This window comes from Mastomys coucha, unplaced genomic scaffold, assembly GCF_008632895.1.
Source record: "Mastomys coucha isolate ucsf_1 unplaced genomic scaffold, UCSF_Mcou_1 pScaffold22, whole genome shotgun sequence".
NCBI classification, from domain to species: Eukaryota; Metazoa; Chordata; class Mammalia; order Rodentia; family Muridae; genus Mastomys; species Mastomys coucha.
In genome coordinates, this window is record NW_022196905.1 from 11,232,226 (window position 1) to 11,252,051 (window position 19,826).

At 45.2% G+C, this 19,826-nt stretch overlaps 1 protein-coding gene across 1 annotated transcript in view; it reads right to left on the reverse strand.

Annotated features, from left to right (window-relative positions):
- The window catches only part of Spred2 (sprouty related EVH1 domain containing 2), a 108,127-nt gene that overhangs the window by 23,199 nt on the left and 65,102 nt on the right, over positions 1–19,826 (reverse strand). Inside the window, exon 2 of the mRNA XM_031342390.1 lies at positions 3,077–3,254. Within this exon, the coding sequence (XP_031198250.1) occupies positions 3,077–3,254 (178 nt within the window). The remainder of the gene's footprint in view (positions 1–3,076; positions 3,255–19,826) is intronic.

Consider the following 19,826-nt stretch of genomic DNA (forward strand, 5'->3'; position numbering starts at 1 on the left):
AAAAAAAAAAAAAAAAAAAGCCCTTAAAAAAAAGGGAAAGTGCTACTAGTTGAGTTGATTCCTAAAATCCAGAAAGAATAACAACAAAAGGGGGTCTAGTGGCATAGACTCGTAATCCCAACATAGTTTCTTCTTAATCCAGTATTTGGAAGGTAGAGGGAGGCCAATTAACCATGAGTTTGAGGTCAGCCTGGGTAGCCCAGGCTAGGCAGGGCTACAAAATTTTAGTTTACTTATTTCTCCGGACAACCTGATTTTCTCTATTACCATAAATTCTATGACTAATTACTTGTGAACCAATATACATAGAGCCACAGCAGTATTGGCTCACAGGCTCCAAAACATAACTTAAACAAACACATATAGAACCTTGGAACACTTCCTCATACACTCCTATGAAAAAGAGCAGTCCATGCACGCCCCAGCTGCATCAACTAAGGGGAACTGAGTCTCCATCCAAAGCTTAGCCCGACTATCACCATACACCCCTCACTTCATACTCCCCCCACCTCTTAAAGGGGCTTCCTTCAACAACCCGCCTCCTTTCAGAGCTTCTACAGAGGCTCACTGCCTTACAGAAGCTGGGAGACCAAAGAGATGCCACTGTATCTGTAGACGGTGTGGGAGTAGGGGCAGGAATCAGAACTTCCTGGAGCAAAACACAAAAAGTGGGGGTCTGAAAGATGAAGTGCAAGCAGGGGTACAAGTGTGTGGCTCAAGCAGGGGTACAAGTGTGTGGTTCAAGTACACTGGGCATGGAAGCAGAGTCACACACTTACAAAGGGAACAGGGAGAGGGATGGAGAGACAGAGAAATCTGAAGGTATGCCAAAAGGTGGGAAGAAGGTATCCCACAGAAACAGGCTGGTCCACAATTCCACAGGAGGTGGACATAGACAAAGTGGGCCACGCTGGCTGCCACTTAGGAAGCAATGAACTGCATTATAAAGTGGAGACAATTTCTCTCTGTCTGTCTCTGTCTGTCTCTGTCTCTCAGGTGTGGCATGAATATAACCGATGTTTTGCATGTCAGCTCCTTGGATAAAAAAGGAGACAAAGGTTCATAAATGCAGATTTAAACAGAAGGGGCTGGGTTAGACAGTCTCAATGGCTATTTTAAAACTGGGTGTTGTGGCACATGTCTGTAATCCCAGAATTTGGGAGGAAGAGTCAGGAGGATTAGGAATTCAAGGTCATCCTTGGCTATACAGCCAGTTTGGGCTACAGGAGAGACTATCTCAAAAAGCTAGAAATGGGGACTATTCTAAGATGACATTTTCCACAAGAACCCAGAGGAGTAACAGGAAAAATGGCTCTAAGGATACAGAGCCCTTCATGTAAAGATAACCTGCTAATAACTCAGACTACAAAGCAGGATGCAAGAGAAACAATTTCTACAGAAATTCTGCAGAAGAATACCAGTGAAAGTGCAAAAGTCAAGAGACAAATTATTAAAACATATTAACGGTAAATACAGTAGGTAAAGAAGAATACCTTTATGACACCACACAGACCAAGAGTAAAGTACCAGTAGATAAATATGCAAAGGACACTGACAGGCAATTCAGTCATAATGAAAAGAACGCTTGTGTGTGAGTAATATGCATGTGTAAATCAGACTGGGCTGGCCTTGAACTTAAGCCTGCCTCGGCCTCCCACAAACTGGTATTTAAAGGTGTGCACCACCACCACACCTGGCCCACTTCATTTTCTTTATAGTATGGTCACACTACCTATACTGACAGAGTTCTTAGAAACAAACCAAGTATGAAGTGGCATTTCAGTTACTCCATTTGTGATATTTACAAACCCCTCTGTCTTATCTGTTTGGTAATCTTCAATCCTAAGAAGTGGCTGGTTAAAAAAAAAAAAAAAGACTTATCTACACACACTTCACACATTCCAGGTTCTCAAAAGTAACAGCAATGTAGTGTGGAGCCATCTGCATTTCCTCTGGGAGAGCCTATATCATCAATCACATTTTCAGTCACTGTAGATTTGTTATATACTTCCAAAGACAGGGGGAAGTAACTATGTTTAAAGTAATCAATCTCAAGGAGGCTTAGGACTTCGGACACGCAGCACTCTACAGAGAAAGTGCTTGCCTACCACGAGAAGACCCTGAGTTCAATCCTGAGCAAGAGAGTAAGCAAGAAGGGGAGATAGGCTAACCTGGACTCGGGGTGCAGTTCAGGGTTAAAGTGCCTGCTTAGCATGCATGAAATCTTAGATTTGAGCTCTGGTACGCCCCCAAAGGAAGAATAAACTGGCCTTGAATGGTCTGCCTTCCTCCCTATCATAAACCTATGTAACTGGTCATCCACGTTCCTCTATAAGACTATGGTGGCCACCCTTGGTGTAAGAATCACTTCCCCATGCATTTTGTCTACAAGCACGCACAATTACTGATGGAAGTGTCCTGCTACTGTTTTTTATATTCCTTTACCAAAGACACTTCACTAGTTACTTACGGCATGAAAGTTGTATGTGTTTGTGTCATGTATATGTGCTTTTGTGAGTGGAGGTCAGAGGGGGACATCACCCTGCATCTTACTCCTTGGAGTGTCTGAGAGAACCTGTAGCTAAGGCTGGGTCATTAAGGCCTGGTGATGCTCCTGTCTACCACAGTGGTGGGGTTAAAAGACCACAGCCAGCATGTTTTTATGTGGGTACTGGGATCCAACTCAGTTCTTCATGTTTGCACACTGGACACTCTTATGCTCTGAGCCACCCCCAAGCCCCAGCTCTGGTATCTCGCAAACATTTATTTAGAAGGAACCAAGGTCAGCTGATGCTCTCTCACACGTTTCCTTCTATCATCCAAATCTCACAAGGAAAATCCTGACTACAGTTTGTCATTATATGACTTGTAATAATAAAGAACATACTTTTGCTTTAAATACCTGTTATAACCTTGATTAATCAAAGATGCAAGCAAGATGGTCAAATAGCCTTGTCCACAAGCACTCCATATGGTGCATGGTCAAGTGGCTGTACTGGAAAGGGAAGTGGGCTGTAGCTTAGATACAGAACTAGTCGTTGCTATTTTAACCCCAATGGTGTGTGCTTGTCATTACCAGTTTGTCTCTTTGTCGTTCGCCATGGATGAGAAAGCCGCTTCGTCCGTTGCCTTCAGGGTGCATGACCTTACACACCCCAACGCGACTGATCCCGCCTCCTTCCTGTGGGAACCATCCCCCGCTGGAGTCATCTCTGGTCATAACCACAGCCTTGACACGCACAATATAGCTGTCACTAAAACGACAACAAGAAAGGGCATGACAACGGTCTAGTAGCTGCAGAATGTGCTTCCAGCTAACATTGCTCTTGACTTGTCTGCAGAAACAGGCCAGACAATAACCAGGAATGGGAGACCACCTTGACATTTAGGAAAAAACATGTAATGCAATATACAAGTCCATCTTTAAAAAGATACATTTTTTACTTGTGAGTCTTTGAAGATACACGCAGGCACGATATTCTCCAGCTTCTGATAAGTATTAACTGAATGAATAAGTTAATCTCTAGAATCTGACCTCAGAGTTGCAAAGTCATGCCCATTACTTAAAAGTATGTTACAACTTAAATCTTTTAAACCTAGTTTATAATAACTGACCAAGCTTTAACATTTTATGAAGCTAAGAATCCTATTTAGCAAACAAAATCCACTTCTAAATCACAAGTCCCCATGCACCACTTACACGGGTGGGAAAGGCTTCAATTCAACTCTACACACCTGTGGCCTTTGCTTATGATTCCCCTTTTCCAGTCTAAATGTATGATTTTTGCCCTAAGCTCTACTGTACCATTGCCAAAAAAAATCCTTTCCCCTCCTCAAAGACCAACTTTAGCTTATTTTCATTCTTTGTTGGTTTAAGACGAAATTAATTACATTCTCATTTTTAAAAAAAGATTTATTTATTTTATATGAGTACACTGTAGCTGTCTTTAGACACACCAGAAGAAGGCACTGAATCCCATTACAGATGGTTGTGAGCCACCATGTGGTTGCTGGGATTTGAACTCAGGACCAGAGCAGTCAGTGCTCTTAATCGCTGAGCTATCTCTCTCCAGTCCGATGTTCTTCTTTTCATGTAATTATTTTTCCCCCATTAAAAACATTCCCATCTTCTGTATGTCAGGCACTATATGGAAGAGTTGAAAAAAGCAAGAATGGGGACCACCCTTCACTGTTTCCCACCTTAGCTCTCAGGAACAGGCTCCATACCTGAGAGGGGACGTTCTGTCCCCTGCATGTCTGTTCTTCACCCATCGTAAAGGGGGCATCACTCCGACTTTCTGTGATCTGGTACTGTGACATCACTGCTTTCCTACAACCCAAGCAACTTTTCTTGGTTCATTTTTTTTCGAGACAGGGTTTCTCTGTATAGCCCTGGCTGTCCTGGAACTCACTCTGTAGACCAGGCTGGCCTCGAACTCAGAAATCTGCCTGTCTCTGCCTCCCAAGTGCTGGGATTAAAAGCGTGTGCCACCACTGCCCAGCCCCAGGCAACATTTTATCCCTCACAAAAGTCCTGTTTGCTTTCTTCACCTAGACTCAGTGGAAGGTGCCCTTGTGGCCACTCTCCAAGGCAAACACATCCTTGCCCTGATCTGAGAGGTGGGTATAGACCACTGGAGCAGGATACCTGCCTTCTTCAATTCCTTCTTTTATTCTGGAGTCAAGGTCTTGCCCTGTAGCCTAGCCTGGCTTTGAACTCGAGATCCTTCTGCCTCAGTCTCAGAGTGGTGTATTACAGGTGTGTGTTACTAAACTTCACCAGTCAGGCGAAACAGTGCCAATGTCTGCACATATCCTATTTACATTACCAACGCCCCTGAGGATCTTGATGACACCTCAGCACATGGGGTTTTGGGACTCTTCCAATGTCTTTGCACCCACCATAGCTATCCATGCCCAGGGCATCAGGTCAACTCCTAAGCTTAATCACTAATATGGGCACTACCTCCAAACCTCATTTTCCCTTCTTTTAGATAGTCTCATGATACTTAGGTTGGTCTCAAACTTCATAGATGAGGCTCATTCTCTTGCCTCTAAACCCAGTCCCCCACCCCCTGCAGTTCTGGTGTGTGCCGTCATTAACACAGTGGTACACATCTGACTCTAACCTCCTGCTTCCATGGTTCTGGCCTCCAGGCTCTAGCTCGATTCTTCCCTCTAGGACCAGGAGTGTACTGCTCACACTCTTCCAACCTGCTCTCCACTCCACCTACCCCACTCTCCACCTCTCCAATGGGCAGTGGCATTCAGCACCATGGCCACGCAACTTATTCTAAGCCCCTATGTGCATTCTGTTACATTTGCCCTAGGCCCAAGATGACTTCAGCTAGTCTCCTGCCTCTAAGGTAATGCGTGTACTTTAGTTTCATTGAGAAAACCAACAGTGGGTTGAGACCAGTCCATCACTCCTCCCAGCCTCCCCCCATCACACCTTCCTGTCACACTGGCTGAGCTAATCCCCATTCCTCAACCTTAGGCCACAACACCCACCTTCACATTTCTACCTATCAAGATTCAGACCAGTGACACACTGAATGATGACATGCCTCTCTCTGCTTAAGTGTTGAAGCCATCTTTAGTAACACATGTCACATGAAACTCTTCCTTCTTAGGGTCTCCCCGCCCTTGGGGGGTTCTCCCTCCTATGGCACCCCTTTTATTATCCCATGGTCTCTATGCTGACCCCACCTTGTCCTGAGGCTACTATACAGGTACCACGACTGGTATCCTCTGCTCATGACTATCCAGTTCCCTCATAAACGGAGAGGTTAGCTGGATTGTTTCTTGTGTCCTAGCAGGCCCAAATCTTACCTCCCGAACCCACTCCCATCCTGATGGCTTCCTGGCTAGCCCTCCACATCCCCACTCCAGGGCCTTGTGGTTGCCATTTCTTCTTCTCTCATTTCTCACCTTTCTCAGCACAAGGCAATCAGGCACATTCTGTTTCACTTGGGTCTCTGCACAACGTACTCCATTAGAGAGTTCTTTCATGACATCTTCTGGAAGTGGTACCCTGCCCCCAGCCTTACACTGCTGGCCCTGGAACCTATTTGTCCACAAAAATAAGACGATTCAGTAGGCCCCCTCAGCTGGCCACTTCTGGTCACCATGACAGAACCTATGATGGTGGTACCTAGCCCACCCATAGGTTGTAGGATCAATGGACTGAAAATGTAGTATGAATAGGCTTTTAAAAATTGAAGCTAACGAAGTCTCTGTATCAATACTCACTTGCTTACAAACCACAATAGCTTAACTGAGACACGATAATAGGTTTTTGTAGGGGTGGCGTTAGGAATTGAATATAAAGCTCTTGTGCATGCCAGGCAGCTGCTTGGCTACCTGAGCTGGAGCCCACTTTTTAAAATTATATGTAAATTTTGTGTTTAATTACATTTATTTATGTGTGTGCCACAAACTGCACGTGTGAAGGTCAGAGGACGATTTGTGGGAACTGGTTCTCTCCTTCTACCAGGTGGGTCCTAGGGATCAAACCCAGGTCAGGCTTGATGGCAAGTACCTTTACCTTCTGAGCCACCTCCACGACCCAGCCAGTCCTTTGTATTGCTTTTGTTGTAAGACAGGGTCTTACTAGGTTGCCTAGGCTGGTCTCGAACTTGTGACTCTCTAGCCTTCCCAGGTAATCCAGCTGCACAGAGTAACAACAGCTGGCTGGGATCACAGGCATGAGTTTCCAGTTCTAACAAGCTGGAGCTTCTTTTCCACTAATAGGTTGCCTGAATGAAGCCTCACCGGCTATACGTGAAGATGTGCATGCAGACAGCACAGATTGCACCTGTGCCTCTATTTTATGCTCACCTCGAGATTGAAGGAGCCTGTTCTTTGAGAACCTAGAGAAGACTGAGAACACTGGGTATGAGATGGCTCAGCAAGTAGAGGCACGTGCGTGTCCCCAAGCTGGACAAGCAATCATCTCTGGGAACCATTTGATGAATGGAGAAGAGAGCCTTAAGATGTCCTGGTCTTCACACATGTGCCATGACACATGCCGCCATGTAGCAGCAGTGATAACAACAGTAAACCTACTGGGTGCCATGTACAACAATAACAATAATGAAACCTACTGGGTGCCATGTGTTTAGATTACATATATGTAAGCAACTCTGGAAAACCTCACATTTCCTCCCCATACGACACTAATTCCAGAAACAATAAGAATCCTAGGATTTGTAATTCTCTGGTATGTACTATACTTTGAGGGCATTAGGAGCTCAACACCCAGGCAATGGCTGAGTGGGAACTGAGGCTCTCCACACCATGGCTAAAGCATACTTTTTACTTTCTGAAGTTTCAGCTGTGCCTCCTTCATCTGAGGGGATAAAGTAGACATGAAAAGGGTACAGCGCTACATCGAGTGTGCCACATAAGTATACATTTATTAGAGGAGGGGAGGGAGGAGCTTAACACCAGACTTGGGCATGTATGAAGTCTGGGTATTCAGCTGGAATGCCAGGAGATAGCCACTTCCTATTTGTGGCCCATCAAGGTTCCTGGTCACTGCACACATCGCCCGAGGAAGACTCTACCATCAAATAGCTGCTTGAAATCAAACAGTACAGAGGGAAAACTCCCTGCCTTTTCTCCTTCCTTGCTTTGTAAAACTAATCAAACAGTGGCGTGGAGTTTATTCAGGGCCGTGCAGCAGAAAGGCAAAGGATAGGTTCACTTAAAAATCTCTCTCTCTCTCTCTCTCTCTCTCTCTCTCTCTCTCTCTCTCTCTCTCTCTCTCTCTCTCTCACACACACACACACACACACACACACACACACACACTTTGGATGTGGCCCCAACATCAGCTGAATGAAACCTGGGTCAGGTCAGAATGTGAGCTAGAATGCAAATAGCCAATGTCATTACCAATGACATTAGGTGATGACCACTTGGCTGGACTGAGGACCTTCCCATTTAAATGTGCTTTCTTTAAGGAAAAGCCCTCTCTGGTCCCAACATACTGACTAATTTGTCCCACAACCACTCAAAATCAAAAGGAGGCAGGTAAGATCCTACGGCAAGATCAGAATGCTAGGACTTCCTTTCCACTTATAGGTAACCAGAAGGAAGGGTCACAGATTAGACATGAAGATGTCATTGCACAGAAAGCAAAACTGCTGTGACATTTTTATTCGGACCCGTAGCAGGCCACATCACAGAAGTAAACAGAGGAGCTGCAGGAAGCCATGATGAGCTACACATTCCTTGTCCTGTGGAGGATGCTGCTCCCGGCAGGCCTGCTCAGCACTGGCCCGCCTCCTTGGCTGCCAACGACATTTCTTTGTGATTTTCATTTTCTTTACAAAAGGAAGGCAGTCTACCCTGCAGTAAGGCAGTGATGAAAGCCACTTGTCAAGAGCCAAGGTGGCTTTAATCACAAAGGTGTGTCTCTTAAACCATAGCACTCCTGCCCACTGAAGAGTAAATCTGCAGAGTGAAGGCTTTGCCAGCTGCCAGGCACCTGAGGGGATAGCATCCGAGTCCAGCCTCAGCAGCAGACAGGGTCATAAAACCCAGGATGGATGGCGCTGCAGGCACACCTGCAGAGGGAAGGGTTCTGTCTACCATCTGTGAACCTCTGCTTCCCCCACCCCCGAGCCCCACCCCCTGCCTCCTTCAGGGATGGAGCCAATTTCATACCACTATAAATCTTTCCCAGCACACCGCACAGCAGGCTGGCGCTTATTGGATCACATGGCTTCTTTATCTCGCCATCATGCTAAACATGGGGTTCACGTCCATCCAGGCCCTTCAGTATTCCTCCAGACCTAGAGAGGGATTAGCCAGGTCCTAGCCCCTCCTGCCCAAATCCCGGATGCTTCCTGAGCCCAAAACCCAGCTTCTCCTGGCGTTAGGCACACTTACTTTATTTCAATCACATCCCCATGCCCCAAGGCCTCTTGGTGCCTACAGTTTTATAAAGGCGCGCAGATTTCACCAAATTGCCCATATATGTGTCTGTTTATGTTTTATGCCTAGTGAGCTCTGTAAAATCAATCTTCGAGATGCTGTGGCAAAGTCGAACGTGCTGAGAAGCCAAAGGTGCTGGTCACAGTCCACTCCTGTCGCTTTTTCAAGTGTCCCTCTTAAGTATCAATTACTTAAAATATCATAAAAAAATGACTGTCCCGGTTTAAAAACAAATCATAGATTCTGAACTCAATGTGGTTTTCTGAGTGGTAGTTATAGGGTATTCTGCTCTGTACAAGGCATCCAAGGGAGAAAACATTTGCTCTGCACGCTTAAATGCATAGGAAATAAGGCCTTTAGATTCATTACTTAAGTGGTTACTACATGTCTGGTTAGTATAGCTCATTATGGAAAACAGTTTTAAGAAAAACCTCTTGTTGGATAGAAGATTTAGCTGCAAAGACGCCATTTCTAGCAGGGGGCCCATCTGGGAGGGCAGTCAACTCTCCTCTCAGACACTGATGTGAAGCACTGGGGTCCCTTTCTCAACACTAGCCCTTTGCTTCATAAGACAAATGGTGTCCCTAATGTGGGTAAGGGAAATCATTTCAGAAAAGGGCTTGCCAGGAGATAATTTCTGATCAGTGAGGCCAACCACAAAAAGGAACTCAAAAGAGTCATCTATGAAATTGCCCTTCCCCCAGTACCTGGGAGTAAAAGGTCTGTGTGCTTGAACAGGCCCAGCCCTTCAGCTGGAACTCAGTGCCAAGGCACAGAGGCATTCTGAGAAAAAGCAGGCTCCTTGCCCACTTCACCATGTCCATCCCTATGTCTCCAAACCACTCCTGGTAACTGTGCCACACAGAGCTTGTGACTCACCTCCCGAGGGGTTCTAACACAGAACTGACAGCGGTTATCTTCAGGATCTTTTTTATTTAATCGTACAGGGTAAGTTTTCAGAAATGGAGTCCCCAAATATAAAATGGTATCTAAAATACCAAGAACTCTTAACTTTCCCCCAGCAGTTAGGCCAAGAGGTCCTGTTTATATTATAGGAGCCCTCGCCCCTCTGGGGTACAGAGTTCCATCCTTTGCTCTGGATTGGCCAAGAATCTATGAATCTAAGCCACAGAAAGCATTTAATGAAATTCCAGCCTTGAACCAACGACCCAGAGGCAGTATTCACAATCTACACTTGGAAGATGAGGTCAGAGTCTGCTCACCTTGCTACAGACACACACCTGCTGCACACTTGCTGTGACAAGCAGGCAGCCCGAGCAGCCTCCCCAACTCATGCCGTATTCTAGTGCACCCATGGGGCTCCTGTCCCAGCTGGTATCGAAGGCAGCACACTCGAGATTTGAGCAAACAGAATTATTTGGTAATCAAACTGAATTATGAATTTTTCTTCAGAATGAATCCTAGCAAGTCAAAGTTGGTTAGATCACTAGGCTGTTGGGGCTTTTATGTTCCCATTTTGAAGTTTTAATACAAAGCCATTGTTTAAAAATAGCTGCGAACTCCTTTGTTACAAACTCGTAATTCTGATGAGAAACTTACACTCATCCATCCCTTAACTCGACAGGCCGCTGAGCATGTCCTCACTGTTATCCTTTACATTGTACATCATGATTTGCTGTAAATATACTTTCCAATCTGATCTTCTCACCTCCAGGGCACAGAGAAGCCGCAGCTCCAGGGGCACAGTGTATGCTAGCACATTCTCTTGTGTGGGGCCTGCTGCTCTGGCCCTACAAGTCTTCCAGGGCTATCCCAAGGTTGGGGTACCACATGGTGTGCCGCCAACCAGGCTGGTCTTCCCTTTTTCTTTGCTGCTATATGCTGTGGACCCTTGCAGCCAAGAAAAGACCGCTAAGCCAGAGGAACAAAAAGAAGCTGGAAGTGAACCTGGGGAGCTTGGAGGGTGGGGGAGAAGGCAGGCCCTGGAGGGGGGTAGACAACCATGGATCCCTAGAAGCACTAACATGGGCTCTTAATGAGCTAGAAGATCTATGGACAGTTTGAGCTTTCATGGCTCCCAATAGCCCTTAGAGTGCCAGTTCCAGGGGTGAACTCACAAGCACTAAGCATGGAAAATGTGGTTGCTGCGTGAACTCACACTGTGCGTGCCCCCCACAATGCTAGTCTTGGCTACTCTGCAGCAGCTTACAGAGTCACATTCTTACCATTCCATATTGCATTTGACATGAAATTGTCATTTTCACACCTGAGCACGTTTTGCCTGTATCTTGTTCTGTCACGCTCCCTCAGACCGTAGCATACCCTGGCCAATTAAAAAAAACAAAAAACAAAAAACAAAAAACAGCCAAGAACCTGGTCTGGAGGGGTCATCAAAGGTACAAAACTACATTGTCACTGGGTGGTGGTGGCCTGCAGAGGCAGAGGCAGGCAGATACTCTGGTTAGCTTGGTCTACAGAGAGTTTTCCAAGACAGACAGACAGACAGGGCTACACAGAAAAATCCTGTTTTGGGGCTTGGAGGAGGTACCTCTTGGTACTTCTGAAAAGGCAATGTTAGAAGTGTTGTCTAAGACAGGTGACCTAAATAAGATAAAAAAAAATGCTCTTGGGTGGCCCTCTGTTTCAGTGTGGCTTTCCAGAGCACCCCTGGAGGTGAGTAGCCAGGGAGATTTTCATGGTTTCTTTTGGTTTCTACTGCTTTCGTTTGGAATGCCCAATGCTTCCGTGAATGTGCTGCATGCAGTCATCAGGGAAGGGAGGCCCTTCTCTGGAGAATCTGAAGATACCCTTTGCTTTAATCTTTACAGCTGAAAAGCTCATCCCTCCACTCTCAGGCCCCAGGGAGCAGAGACCATGGGCATAGCCCAGGCCCCCACTCCCCTCCTTAACAGCCTCACATTTATCTCAGCTGTAGGCTGCTGACTGCACTGTAATCACCACTGGGTCTGAAACACTGGCTCCAGAAGTTAAGCTTGTGACCCCCCTCTGGCACAAGAACAGAGCCATCAGATTCAAAAGCAGATGTAAACCACGATTTAAAAAAAAAAAATCAAAATTTAATGGAATTCAAGAATTCTTCTAAAAAGAAACCAAGAATTCTTTTTAAAAAGAAAAGGTGAAAGAAAAAAAGAAAAAATTCTCTTTAGAACCAAGCATCACTAATTCCCCCCCACCCCATGGGTACATGACAAGGTCATGCCAGGCTTCTTCCCAGCCAGCATAGTGCTCCATCCAGGATGCTGCAGTGCTCCCTCCTCCTCACCACCCCTCCTGTACTTCCAGGTCTCTGGAAGCAGTTACTCCAGGCCCACAAAACATGATGCCTCTGCTGTGTAGGCCATGTTGTTAAATCCACAGCATTATTCACAACCTTTTAAAATAGTAACACCGGTGTTTTTGAGAAACCACATAAACATTTTATTCTAATAGTTTGTTAACATTCAAAATACCAATTGAAGGTAGCCCAGACTTTTTGTCTAAAAACCACTAAAACATAACAATTTTGACATCAGTAGTTTTGGAAATAAGATTTATTTAGTTTTTTCTGGAAAAAAGAATGCATCTAATTCTGACAGACTAAGTATGTGCCCTGAAGGGGTGAGTTTCAGGGTGACTACTTTGAAAAAACTGGGGACAAGAGAGCCCTGAGAGGTCAAAGGGTCAAATCTGAATTGAGGCTTAGGACTCTGCCTTTATTGTCTGTCTGCTCTGCAGAGCCTGGGGTCAGCGTTCATAATTAACCAAGATCTAAGGGATTTCCATCTGAAGACAAACTGACCCTGCCCTGAGAAAACTCTCTCTTCTGTTTTTACCTGAAAGTAATCATGCTCTTGGGTTTTCCCTTCACTCTTGCACAAACCATATTCCTGGTCCTGTATAAACCTCAAGGCCAGTTAATAGAGACACTGAATCACTCCACAGGATGGTTCCCACCCCCATTAAGTACACCAGCAATAAAACAAAATCAGTCCTTTAAAACACAAACAGCAAAGGGAGTTGCTTAAAGTTAATAATCTCCAACCCAGGGCTCCCACCCACAGCCACGAACTTCTCTGCCTCCTTCTCTTGACTATTTTTTGCTTTTGCCTTCATAATTGGAGAAAGCAAAGGAAGTGGAGTGTCAGCACGACGCCAGCTGACCGAGGCCAGGGAGTGTGAAATCTAGGTTTATACTTCATCAATAATGCCCCGAACAGCCTGACTACTTCCGCCCAGAACACAGATGTATTTCTTTCCCCTGCTACCCAGCCCTCCTCCACGGTCAAAAGGTCAGGAAATTACTTTACCAAATTCAAAACCTACAAACTCTTTTACAGGCCAGTCCTTCTTAAGATCTCTCCCAAACAAAAGGTGATAATTTAGCCCACAGGAAGGAAGGAGCGCCAGGGCCCACAAGCCACAGGCAGGGTTTTTACAAGCCTCACTTTATATTCTAGAGAGCTCCACCCATAGAGTGTCCTTTCAGGTGGCAAGCGCTCTGCTCTTTCACCTTGGTTCCGGGTTCGGTCACCTCCTTTACAACTGGAGGGAAAGATTAGCAACAATGAACTTTTTCAAGGCATCTGTTCTGCAGTTGGGGACTGAATCTCCACTCCCCAGCAGACACAGGCTAGGAGGCAGCCCAGTGCGTTAGCCAATCATGCCGTGAAGAGACATTAAGCAACTTAGTAATAACAGGACCGACTGAGTAGGATTCCTCATTCAGGGGGAAAAGGGACTGTTCAAGGTTACCTACCCAGGGGACAGAGGAAGGGTGGTTCCCCACCGCTGCCCACACTTGTTTACAAACAAGGGCTCTATGCTGTGGGAAAAGTCCCTGGATTGGTACTGCTGGGATTTTAAGATTTACTGGCTTAGGTAACAACTGCAAAGGAATTTTAAGTGAAGAGGAATTACTAAGAGCCCAACTCCAGGAGAGGGACAGCTGGAGGAGGGTGCGGGGCCATCTTGGCTGTTCCTCCTGAACAAAGGTCATTCCATTTGGCATTTATCAGTATAACTAGACCTATCCTGTAACACATCCCCTTCTCACAACTGGGTGTGACACTCTGAATCTACTACTGAGCCACAGCCTCTTCATATGCAAGACAGGGGCTGGAGCCAAAGGGCTTCTGAGGTCTCTTTACAACTTCTGGATTTTTTTTTTTTTAAATTGGCTTTACAGTCCCTTAGAGTTGCCAAGGGCTTTAGCAAACACACGCTAGCTACTGAAACATCCTGCAGAAGTAGAAAACTTGTAGTAGTAAAATCCAACAGAATACATTTAATGGAAAAAGACCAGAAGCCACCAAGACTCATGACCACAACACAGGCCAGCTCCTTCACTCAGCATGGAGTTACTACACAGTCATAAAATTCCCAGAGCAAGGAGTCCTGCTGAAGTCTTCTGAAAAAGGAAGAAAATGGGCTCAGTGGCAGGGCACTTGCCTAAACTGTGCCTGTGCCGCACATTCGTGTACACACACACACTCACACAGTATGAGAAATGCTCCATGTGCTGAGGCAAGGCTGTAACCAGCATAGGAGGGTTTTTTTCTTTCGTTTTTACTGTGCACTGGTGTTCTGCCTGCATGTGGTTGTGAGCTGCCATGTGGGTGCTGGGAACTGAACTTGGGCTCCCGGGAAGCACCTAGCCATCTACCCAGCCCCCCTTCTTTTTTTAGACTTACTTTTTATTTTATGTATATGAGTACACTGTAGCTATCTTCAGACACACCAGAAGAGGGCATCAAATCCCATTATAGATGGTTGTTGAAAGGCTGGAGAATCTTAGAATTTAAAATGAGGGCATTTAATACAAATGTATGGTGTATAACCTTTACCTAAAAGGACATGGAGGGCCACTGTAGCCAGCCAGAAATATAAAATAGCCAGTTCCAGGAACCCAGAGCCTCAGGACTCTGGTTCCCAATACCTGCCCCTCCTGAATGATCCACAATGAGGGCGGAACTAAGAATGAAGGTCTAGTGGTTTATGAGACTCTCCACCCTGTTAACCAGTAGATGGAGATTACATTCCTAGAATGAATGTGTTCCCCTCCCTAACTGAATACCTTGAGTCAGGTCCCTCTGAAATTTTCCACTGTTTTTATGTTCTGTTTCCTTGGTAACTCTCTCTCCGCCCCCAGCTTCCCTTAAATACCCTACACTTCTTGTGTTCCGGGTCGAGCTCCTCTGACTGGCAAGGTCATGAGATCGACCCCGGTACCGGTATCCCCAATAAACCTCATGTGATTGCAGCAAGTTCGGTCTCTTGTGAGTCATTGGGTGGTCGCGTCATCCCGAGACTTGAGTAAGGATCTCCCTGGTTCTGGGGGTCTTTCAGTTGTGAGCCACTATGTGGTTGTTGGGAATTGAACTCAGGGCTTCTGGAAGAAAAGTTCTTAACTGCTGAGCCACCTCTCCAGTCTTTTTCTTTTTTAAAAAGGCAGTCTCTCTGTATATTCTGGGTTGGCCTGAGACTCCCATATGTACACCAGGCAAATCTTGAGCTCACAGAGATTGATCTGAAGTCAACATAATAAAGCCATCATTGTGGGCAACACTTTAGTACTGAAGGAACTAAAGGTCTCTAATCTGACGCCAGTCAATAACCAGCTCCAATATCCAAGGGCTGAGCTAGGAGGCTGTGCCTCCTTCTCACCCTTCCCCTTTCTAAAGATTAAATTTAGCTATTCAAATCTACCTGTGGGTGTGGCTGTAAGGACGAGCAGAGGTCAGGGCTGCCTGTAATAAACTCTTCCCTTTCTACCATGTGGGCTCCAGGCCTCAAACTCAGGCCATGAGCAAGTGACTTATCAAGAGCCATCTACTCTGACCTTCATCCTGCTTCTCTGGGACAGTCACAATTCCCAAGGCACCACAAAATAAACCTCCTTGCCTCTGGCAATTTCCTCCAGTGAGCAGGTCTAGAAGGGAGTTCTGGAAACCTAACCGAGGACTAGATTAAAAGTAACAGGATGCTCGGAGGCACATCTTGCCTTTGCGTACAATCAACCTTAGCCTTTATTAAAAGGCAACTCCACCTCAAAAGACTATTTCAAACATATTCTCACCTCAGTATTCACAATAAACCAAGAGGCCGGCAATAATCTAAATTCATTCATCCAGAGAGGACTGGTTAAACAATGTAGCAACACACACAACAGATCATCATTCAGCCTTCATAAATAATGAAGTTGAAAATGGGATGAATTTTGAGAAAGCTAAGCAAAAGAACTCAGTCAAAAAAAAAAAAAAAAAAACCAAGCTGGGTGGAAGTGGTAGTACATTTCTTTAATCCCAGCACTCAGGAGACAGAGGCAGGTGGACTCTGAGTTCAAGGCCAGCCTGACCTACAGTGAGTTCTAGGGCTGCACAGGGAAACCCTGTCTCTTTAAAGAAGAAGAAAAAGGAGGAGGAGGAGGAGGAGCCTTTGCACAATTCATTCTATTTAGATTGCTATCTAAGAGCCATGGACACAAGAGAGTAGTATGGTAGCTGTCCTGGGCTGGGGAAGAGTCAACCACCAGGCATGCGTGGAGTTTCAGTTTTACAAAGTAAAATGTTCTAGAGATCTAGAATGCATATAATCACTGTCACTGTGGTATACACTAAACAGTCACTGAACTGGTAAACTCTAAGTATTGGGGTGAAAAAAAACCATTTATTTGTGTGTATGGGTGAGGGAGTATTCATGTCACAGTGCAGATGTGGAGGTCATGAGTCCTCAGGCTTGGTGACAAGTGCCTTGATTTGCTGAACCATCCTGCTGGCCCTGTATCCTGGTTTCTGCCATCACAATGAGAAGGGGGTACCTTGAGAAGTAAGGGAGCCACTTGAACTGGGTTCAGAAAGTCTGGGTTGCATGCAGGAACATTCCCCAAGCATTAAGGAGCGTGCATCAGCACTGACAAAGGCAACAATCAGTCCATGCACAGGACCCTCTCCGGGAGCTGCTTCCATTGCCAACGTCCATTACACTCTGCTCTTTTGTATGCAAGGTAAGTCACACACAACTCGAACCTCTTTATTGACACAAAATGGCTTTTCTTATAAAATCATCTGAAAAATCAGACGAGTTAAATAGAACAGTGTGCCCCCAAACTCTCTGAGACAACACTCAAAAAGGCTTACTTATTTTTATGGGTTAAGTGTGAGTGCCCGCATGTACGTATGCATATCACATGTGTGTCCACAGATACCCCAGCACTGGAGTTACAGACGGTTGTGAATCGCCATGTGGGTGCTGGGAACCAAACCTGGGTCATCAGCAAAAGCAGGCAGTGCTCTTCAACACGGAGCCTTCTCCCCAGCCTTGACAGCAGTGTTCTTAATGAACACTGAACAGTCTACATATAATGCAATCCACAGACCCCTGGGATATTTTTATGATTAGACCCTTTTTATTTCTTCTGATCTCAGTTTTGAAGATTACTAAAAACAATTAGAAGAGTTTCCTAACACTTCCATTTCTTCTCCATGGGAGTTAGCCGTGTTTTTAATATTACTCAAGGCAGGAAAAAAAGGGACTGGTTTGATTTTTTTTTTTTTCCTTTCAAACAAGTTCCTGCCAGATTTTGCACACTGCAGCTCTTTGGCGATGTGATGAGAACACATGCCCACCCACAGACACTAACTTTGCTCCTCACCCTCCCTGAGCAGCCCCTGTGACACATGCTGCTGTGCTCATTGAATGGAATTCAAGAGCCCCCATCAAGCATTAAGGCCCAGGGGGCCAGAGCAACCAAGCAGGCAGGCAACCAAGGAAGCAAGTGTTTATAAATAAGGAGGGGAAGAGAGGAAGGAAGGGAGGAAGGGAATGGGGGAGAGAGAGCACAGAGAGAGAGACAGGGAGAGTGTTTCCATTCTTTACAATTGCAGGATTTACCTCTTGATTGGAATCTGAAGACAGCATCTCACTGAAATTTCTTCCACAATGACCTCGGAAGACAGCAAGAATAGTGGAGTCCCAGCACCACTCCCAGAAGGTGTAGCAAGGAAGGTTCCACTTAAAAGCCAAAAGCTCTTTCAAAGAGATTTGAGGCGCCAGCCTCCTTCTGAAGTATTGGCTTTCTCTATGGTTCTCATGAGCCACAAGGAAATGGTCCTCAGAACTCAACTCATGTGCATGGCTCCCGTAACTGCCCCCCTTTCAACCCCAAGGCAATCTAGGTGTAAATGCACTGAACTGCTGGCAAGCTTCTGCCCAGGAAAAGGAATAGTCCACAGTGGCTAGGGAAGAGTGGGCATGTACCCATTTATACTTTCAGAATGAGGCTTGTGTCTTAAGAAATCCACACTATGCTTGTCTTTGGCTTCTCTGAGCCACACAGAAAACCTACAATTTCCAAATAATGACAAAAATTTGCCTCCAAGTGTGTGCTCCAGACGTAGGACAAGTGTGACAGCCCGACACAGGCAATGCACAGGTAAAGCCTCTGGTGAGAGCCAGGCATGTTCTCAGTACACACTCATACATGTGAACAGCAGGAGCAGGCTGCAAACCCCAGAAACAGGACTCTCAAAAGCACGTGAGTATTTTTAAATGTTGGCAGCTGGTCTATAGTGATTTTAAATTAGCTTGTTTTTATGAAATAGTTACTGAATTCATATAGCTGTAAGTGTGAATATAACTTTAATAGATCCTAAAAAGAGGAGAGTCTTCCAACTAGCCAAAACTGGGAAGCTGTCTGTTCCACTAAGATACCATGGACACTATGGTCTCTTAGGATAAGTGTGTTCCCTGGAATCAGAGCAGAAAAGAGTATCTTTTGTCCACAGTTACATCACTTGGCTTGGTTCAGAAAACATGGCTATCAAAACCACCATCAGATCAGGTGGATTTTGGAGTGGAGCATTCTTTCAGCAACCAAAGTTAAAAAAAAAAGAGGGTTGACCCTGGGTCCAAGTGCATACAAATATGAAGTGCCCAGCCCAACCTAGTCTCTCATCAAGGGCAGCAAGTTCAGTCAATATCCACTGACTACTTCTCAGCTGAGGAGTAAGACCTTCGGCAGCAGTGGTAGCTTTGTATCCTTCTCTCAGAAGAGAAGGAACTCTAAAGACCATGGTTACCCTGGGCCGATGGCTCACAGTGCTCAACAACAATGGTCACTCTGGGAGCGGCAGACACAGTTCATGCACAAAGCTCAGAGTCTGGAAGAACTGGTCCTCACCTGGGCTAGTCCTAATAAGACAAAGAAAACAGGATATTTTTCATAGAAAATACCAACCAATCAAGAGATTTATTCTTTGAAATACAAGTCTCCCTAAGGTAGGGTTGGTGGCCTGGAACTTGCTATGTAGACGAGGCTGACCATGAACTTGCAGAGATCTGCCTGCTTCTGTTTTTTTTTTTTTTAAGAGAGATGAGATCTTATACTGTAGCCCAGGCTGGCTTGGAATTTACAATAATCCTCCTACTTCAGCTTCCTGAGTGCTGAAATTATAGGCAAGAGCCATTATTGATGAAGTTTTGACAAAGTGAACCACAAATTGAGTATGTTTTTTTACCAAAACTCTGAGGTACCTCGTTCACATTTATAGATAAATATATTTTTAAAAAGCTACCAAAACTATATATCCTAGTCAAGTTAGCATGCTCAAAGCAGCTTTCCTGACGTTGAAACAAAATCTTAATGAGAAGGAAAAAGGCTCTCATTCTGAATCTGAAATATTTTTAATATCAGCAAATGCTGTTATTGAATGTGTACTATATATACATATATGCACATATGCATACAAAAATAAACACTACAGATGTGGGCAGGGAATTCTTAGCCAGACCCCCACATACTCCAAACACTATTCTTCCTCATTATCGTCCTTGACCAAAATTAGCAAGTTACAGCATAACAGGTGGCTTTCATTTATAGAATGTAAAATTAATAAAATTTAAAGGTGGTTTGTCTTGAAAAACAA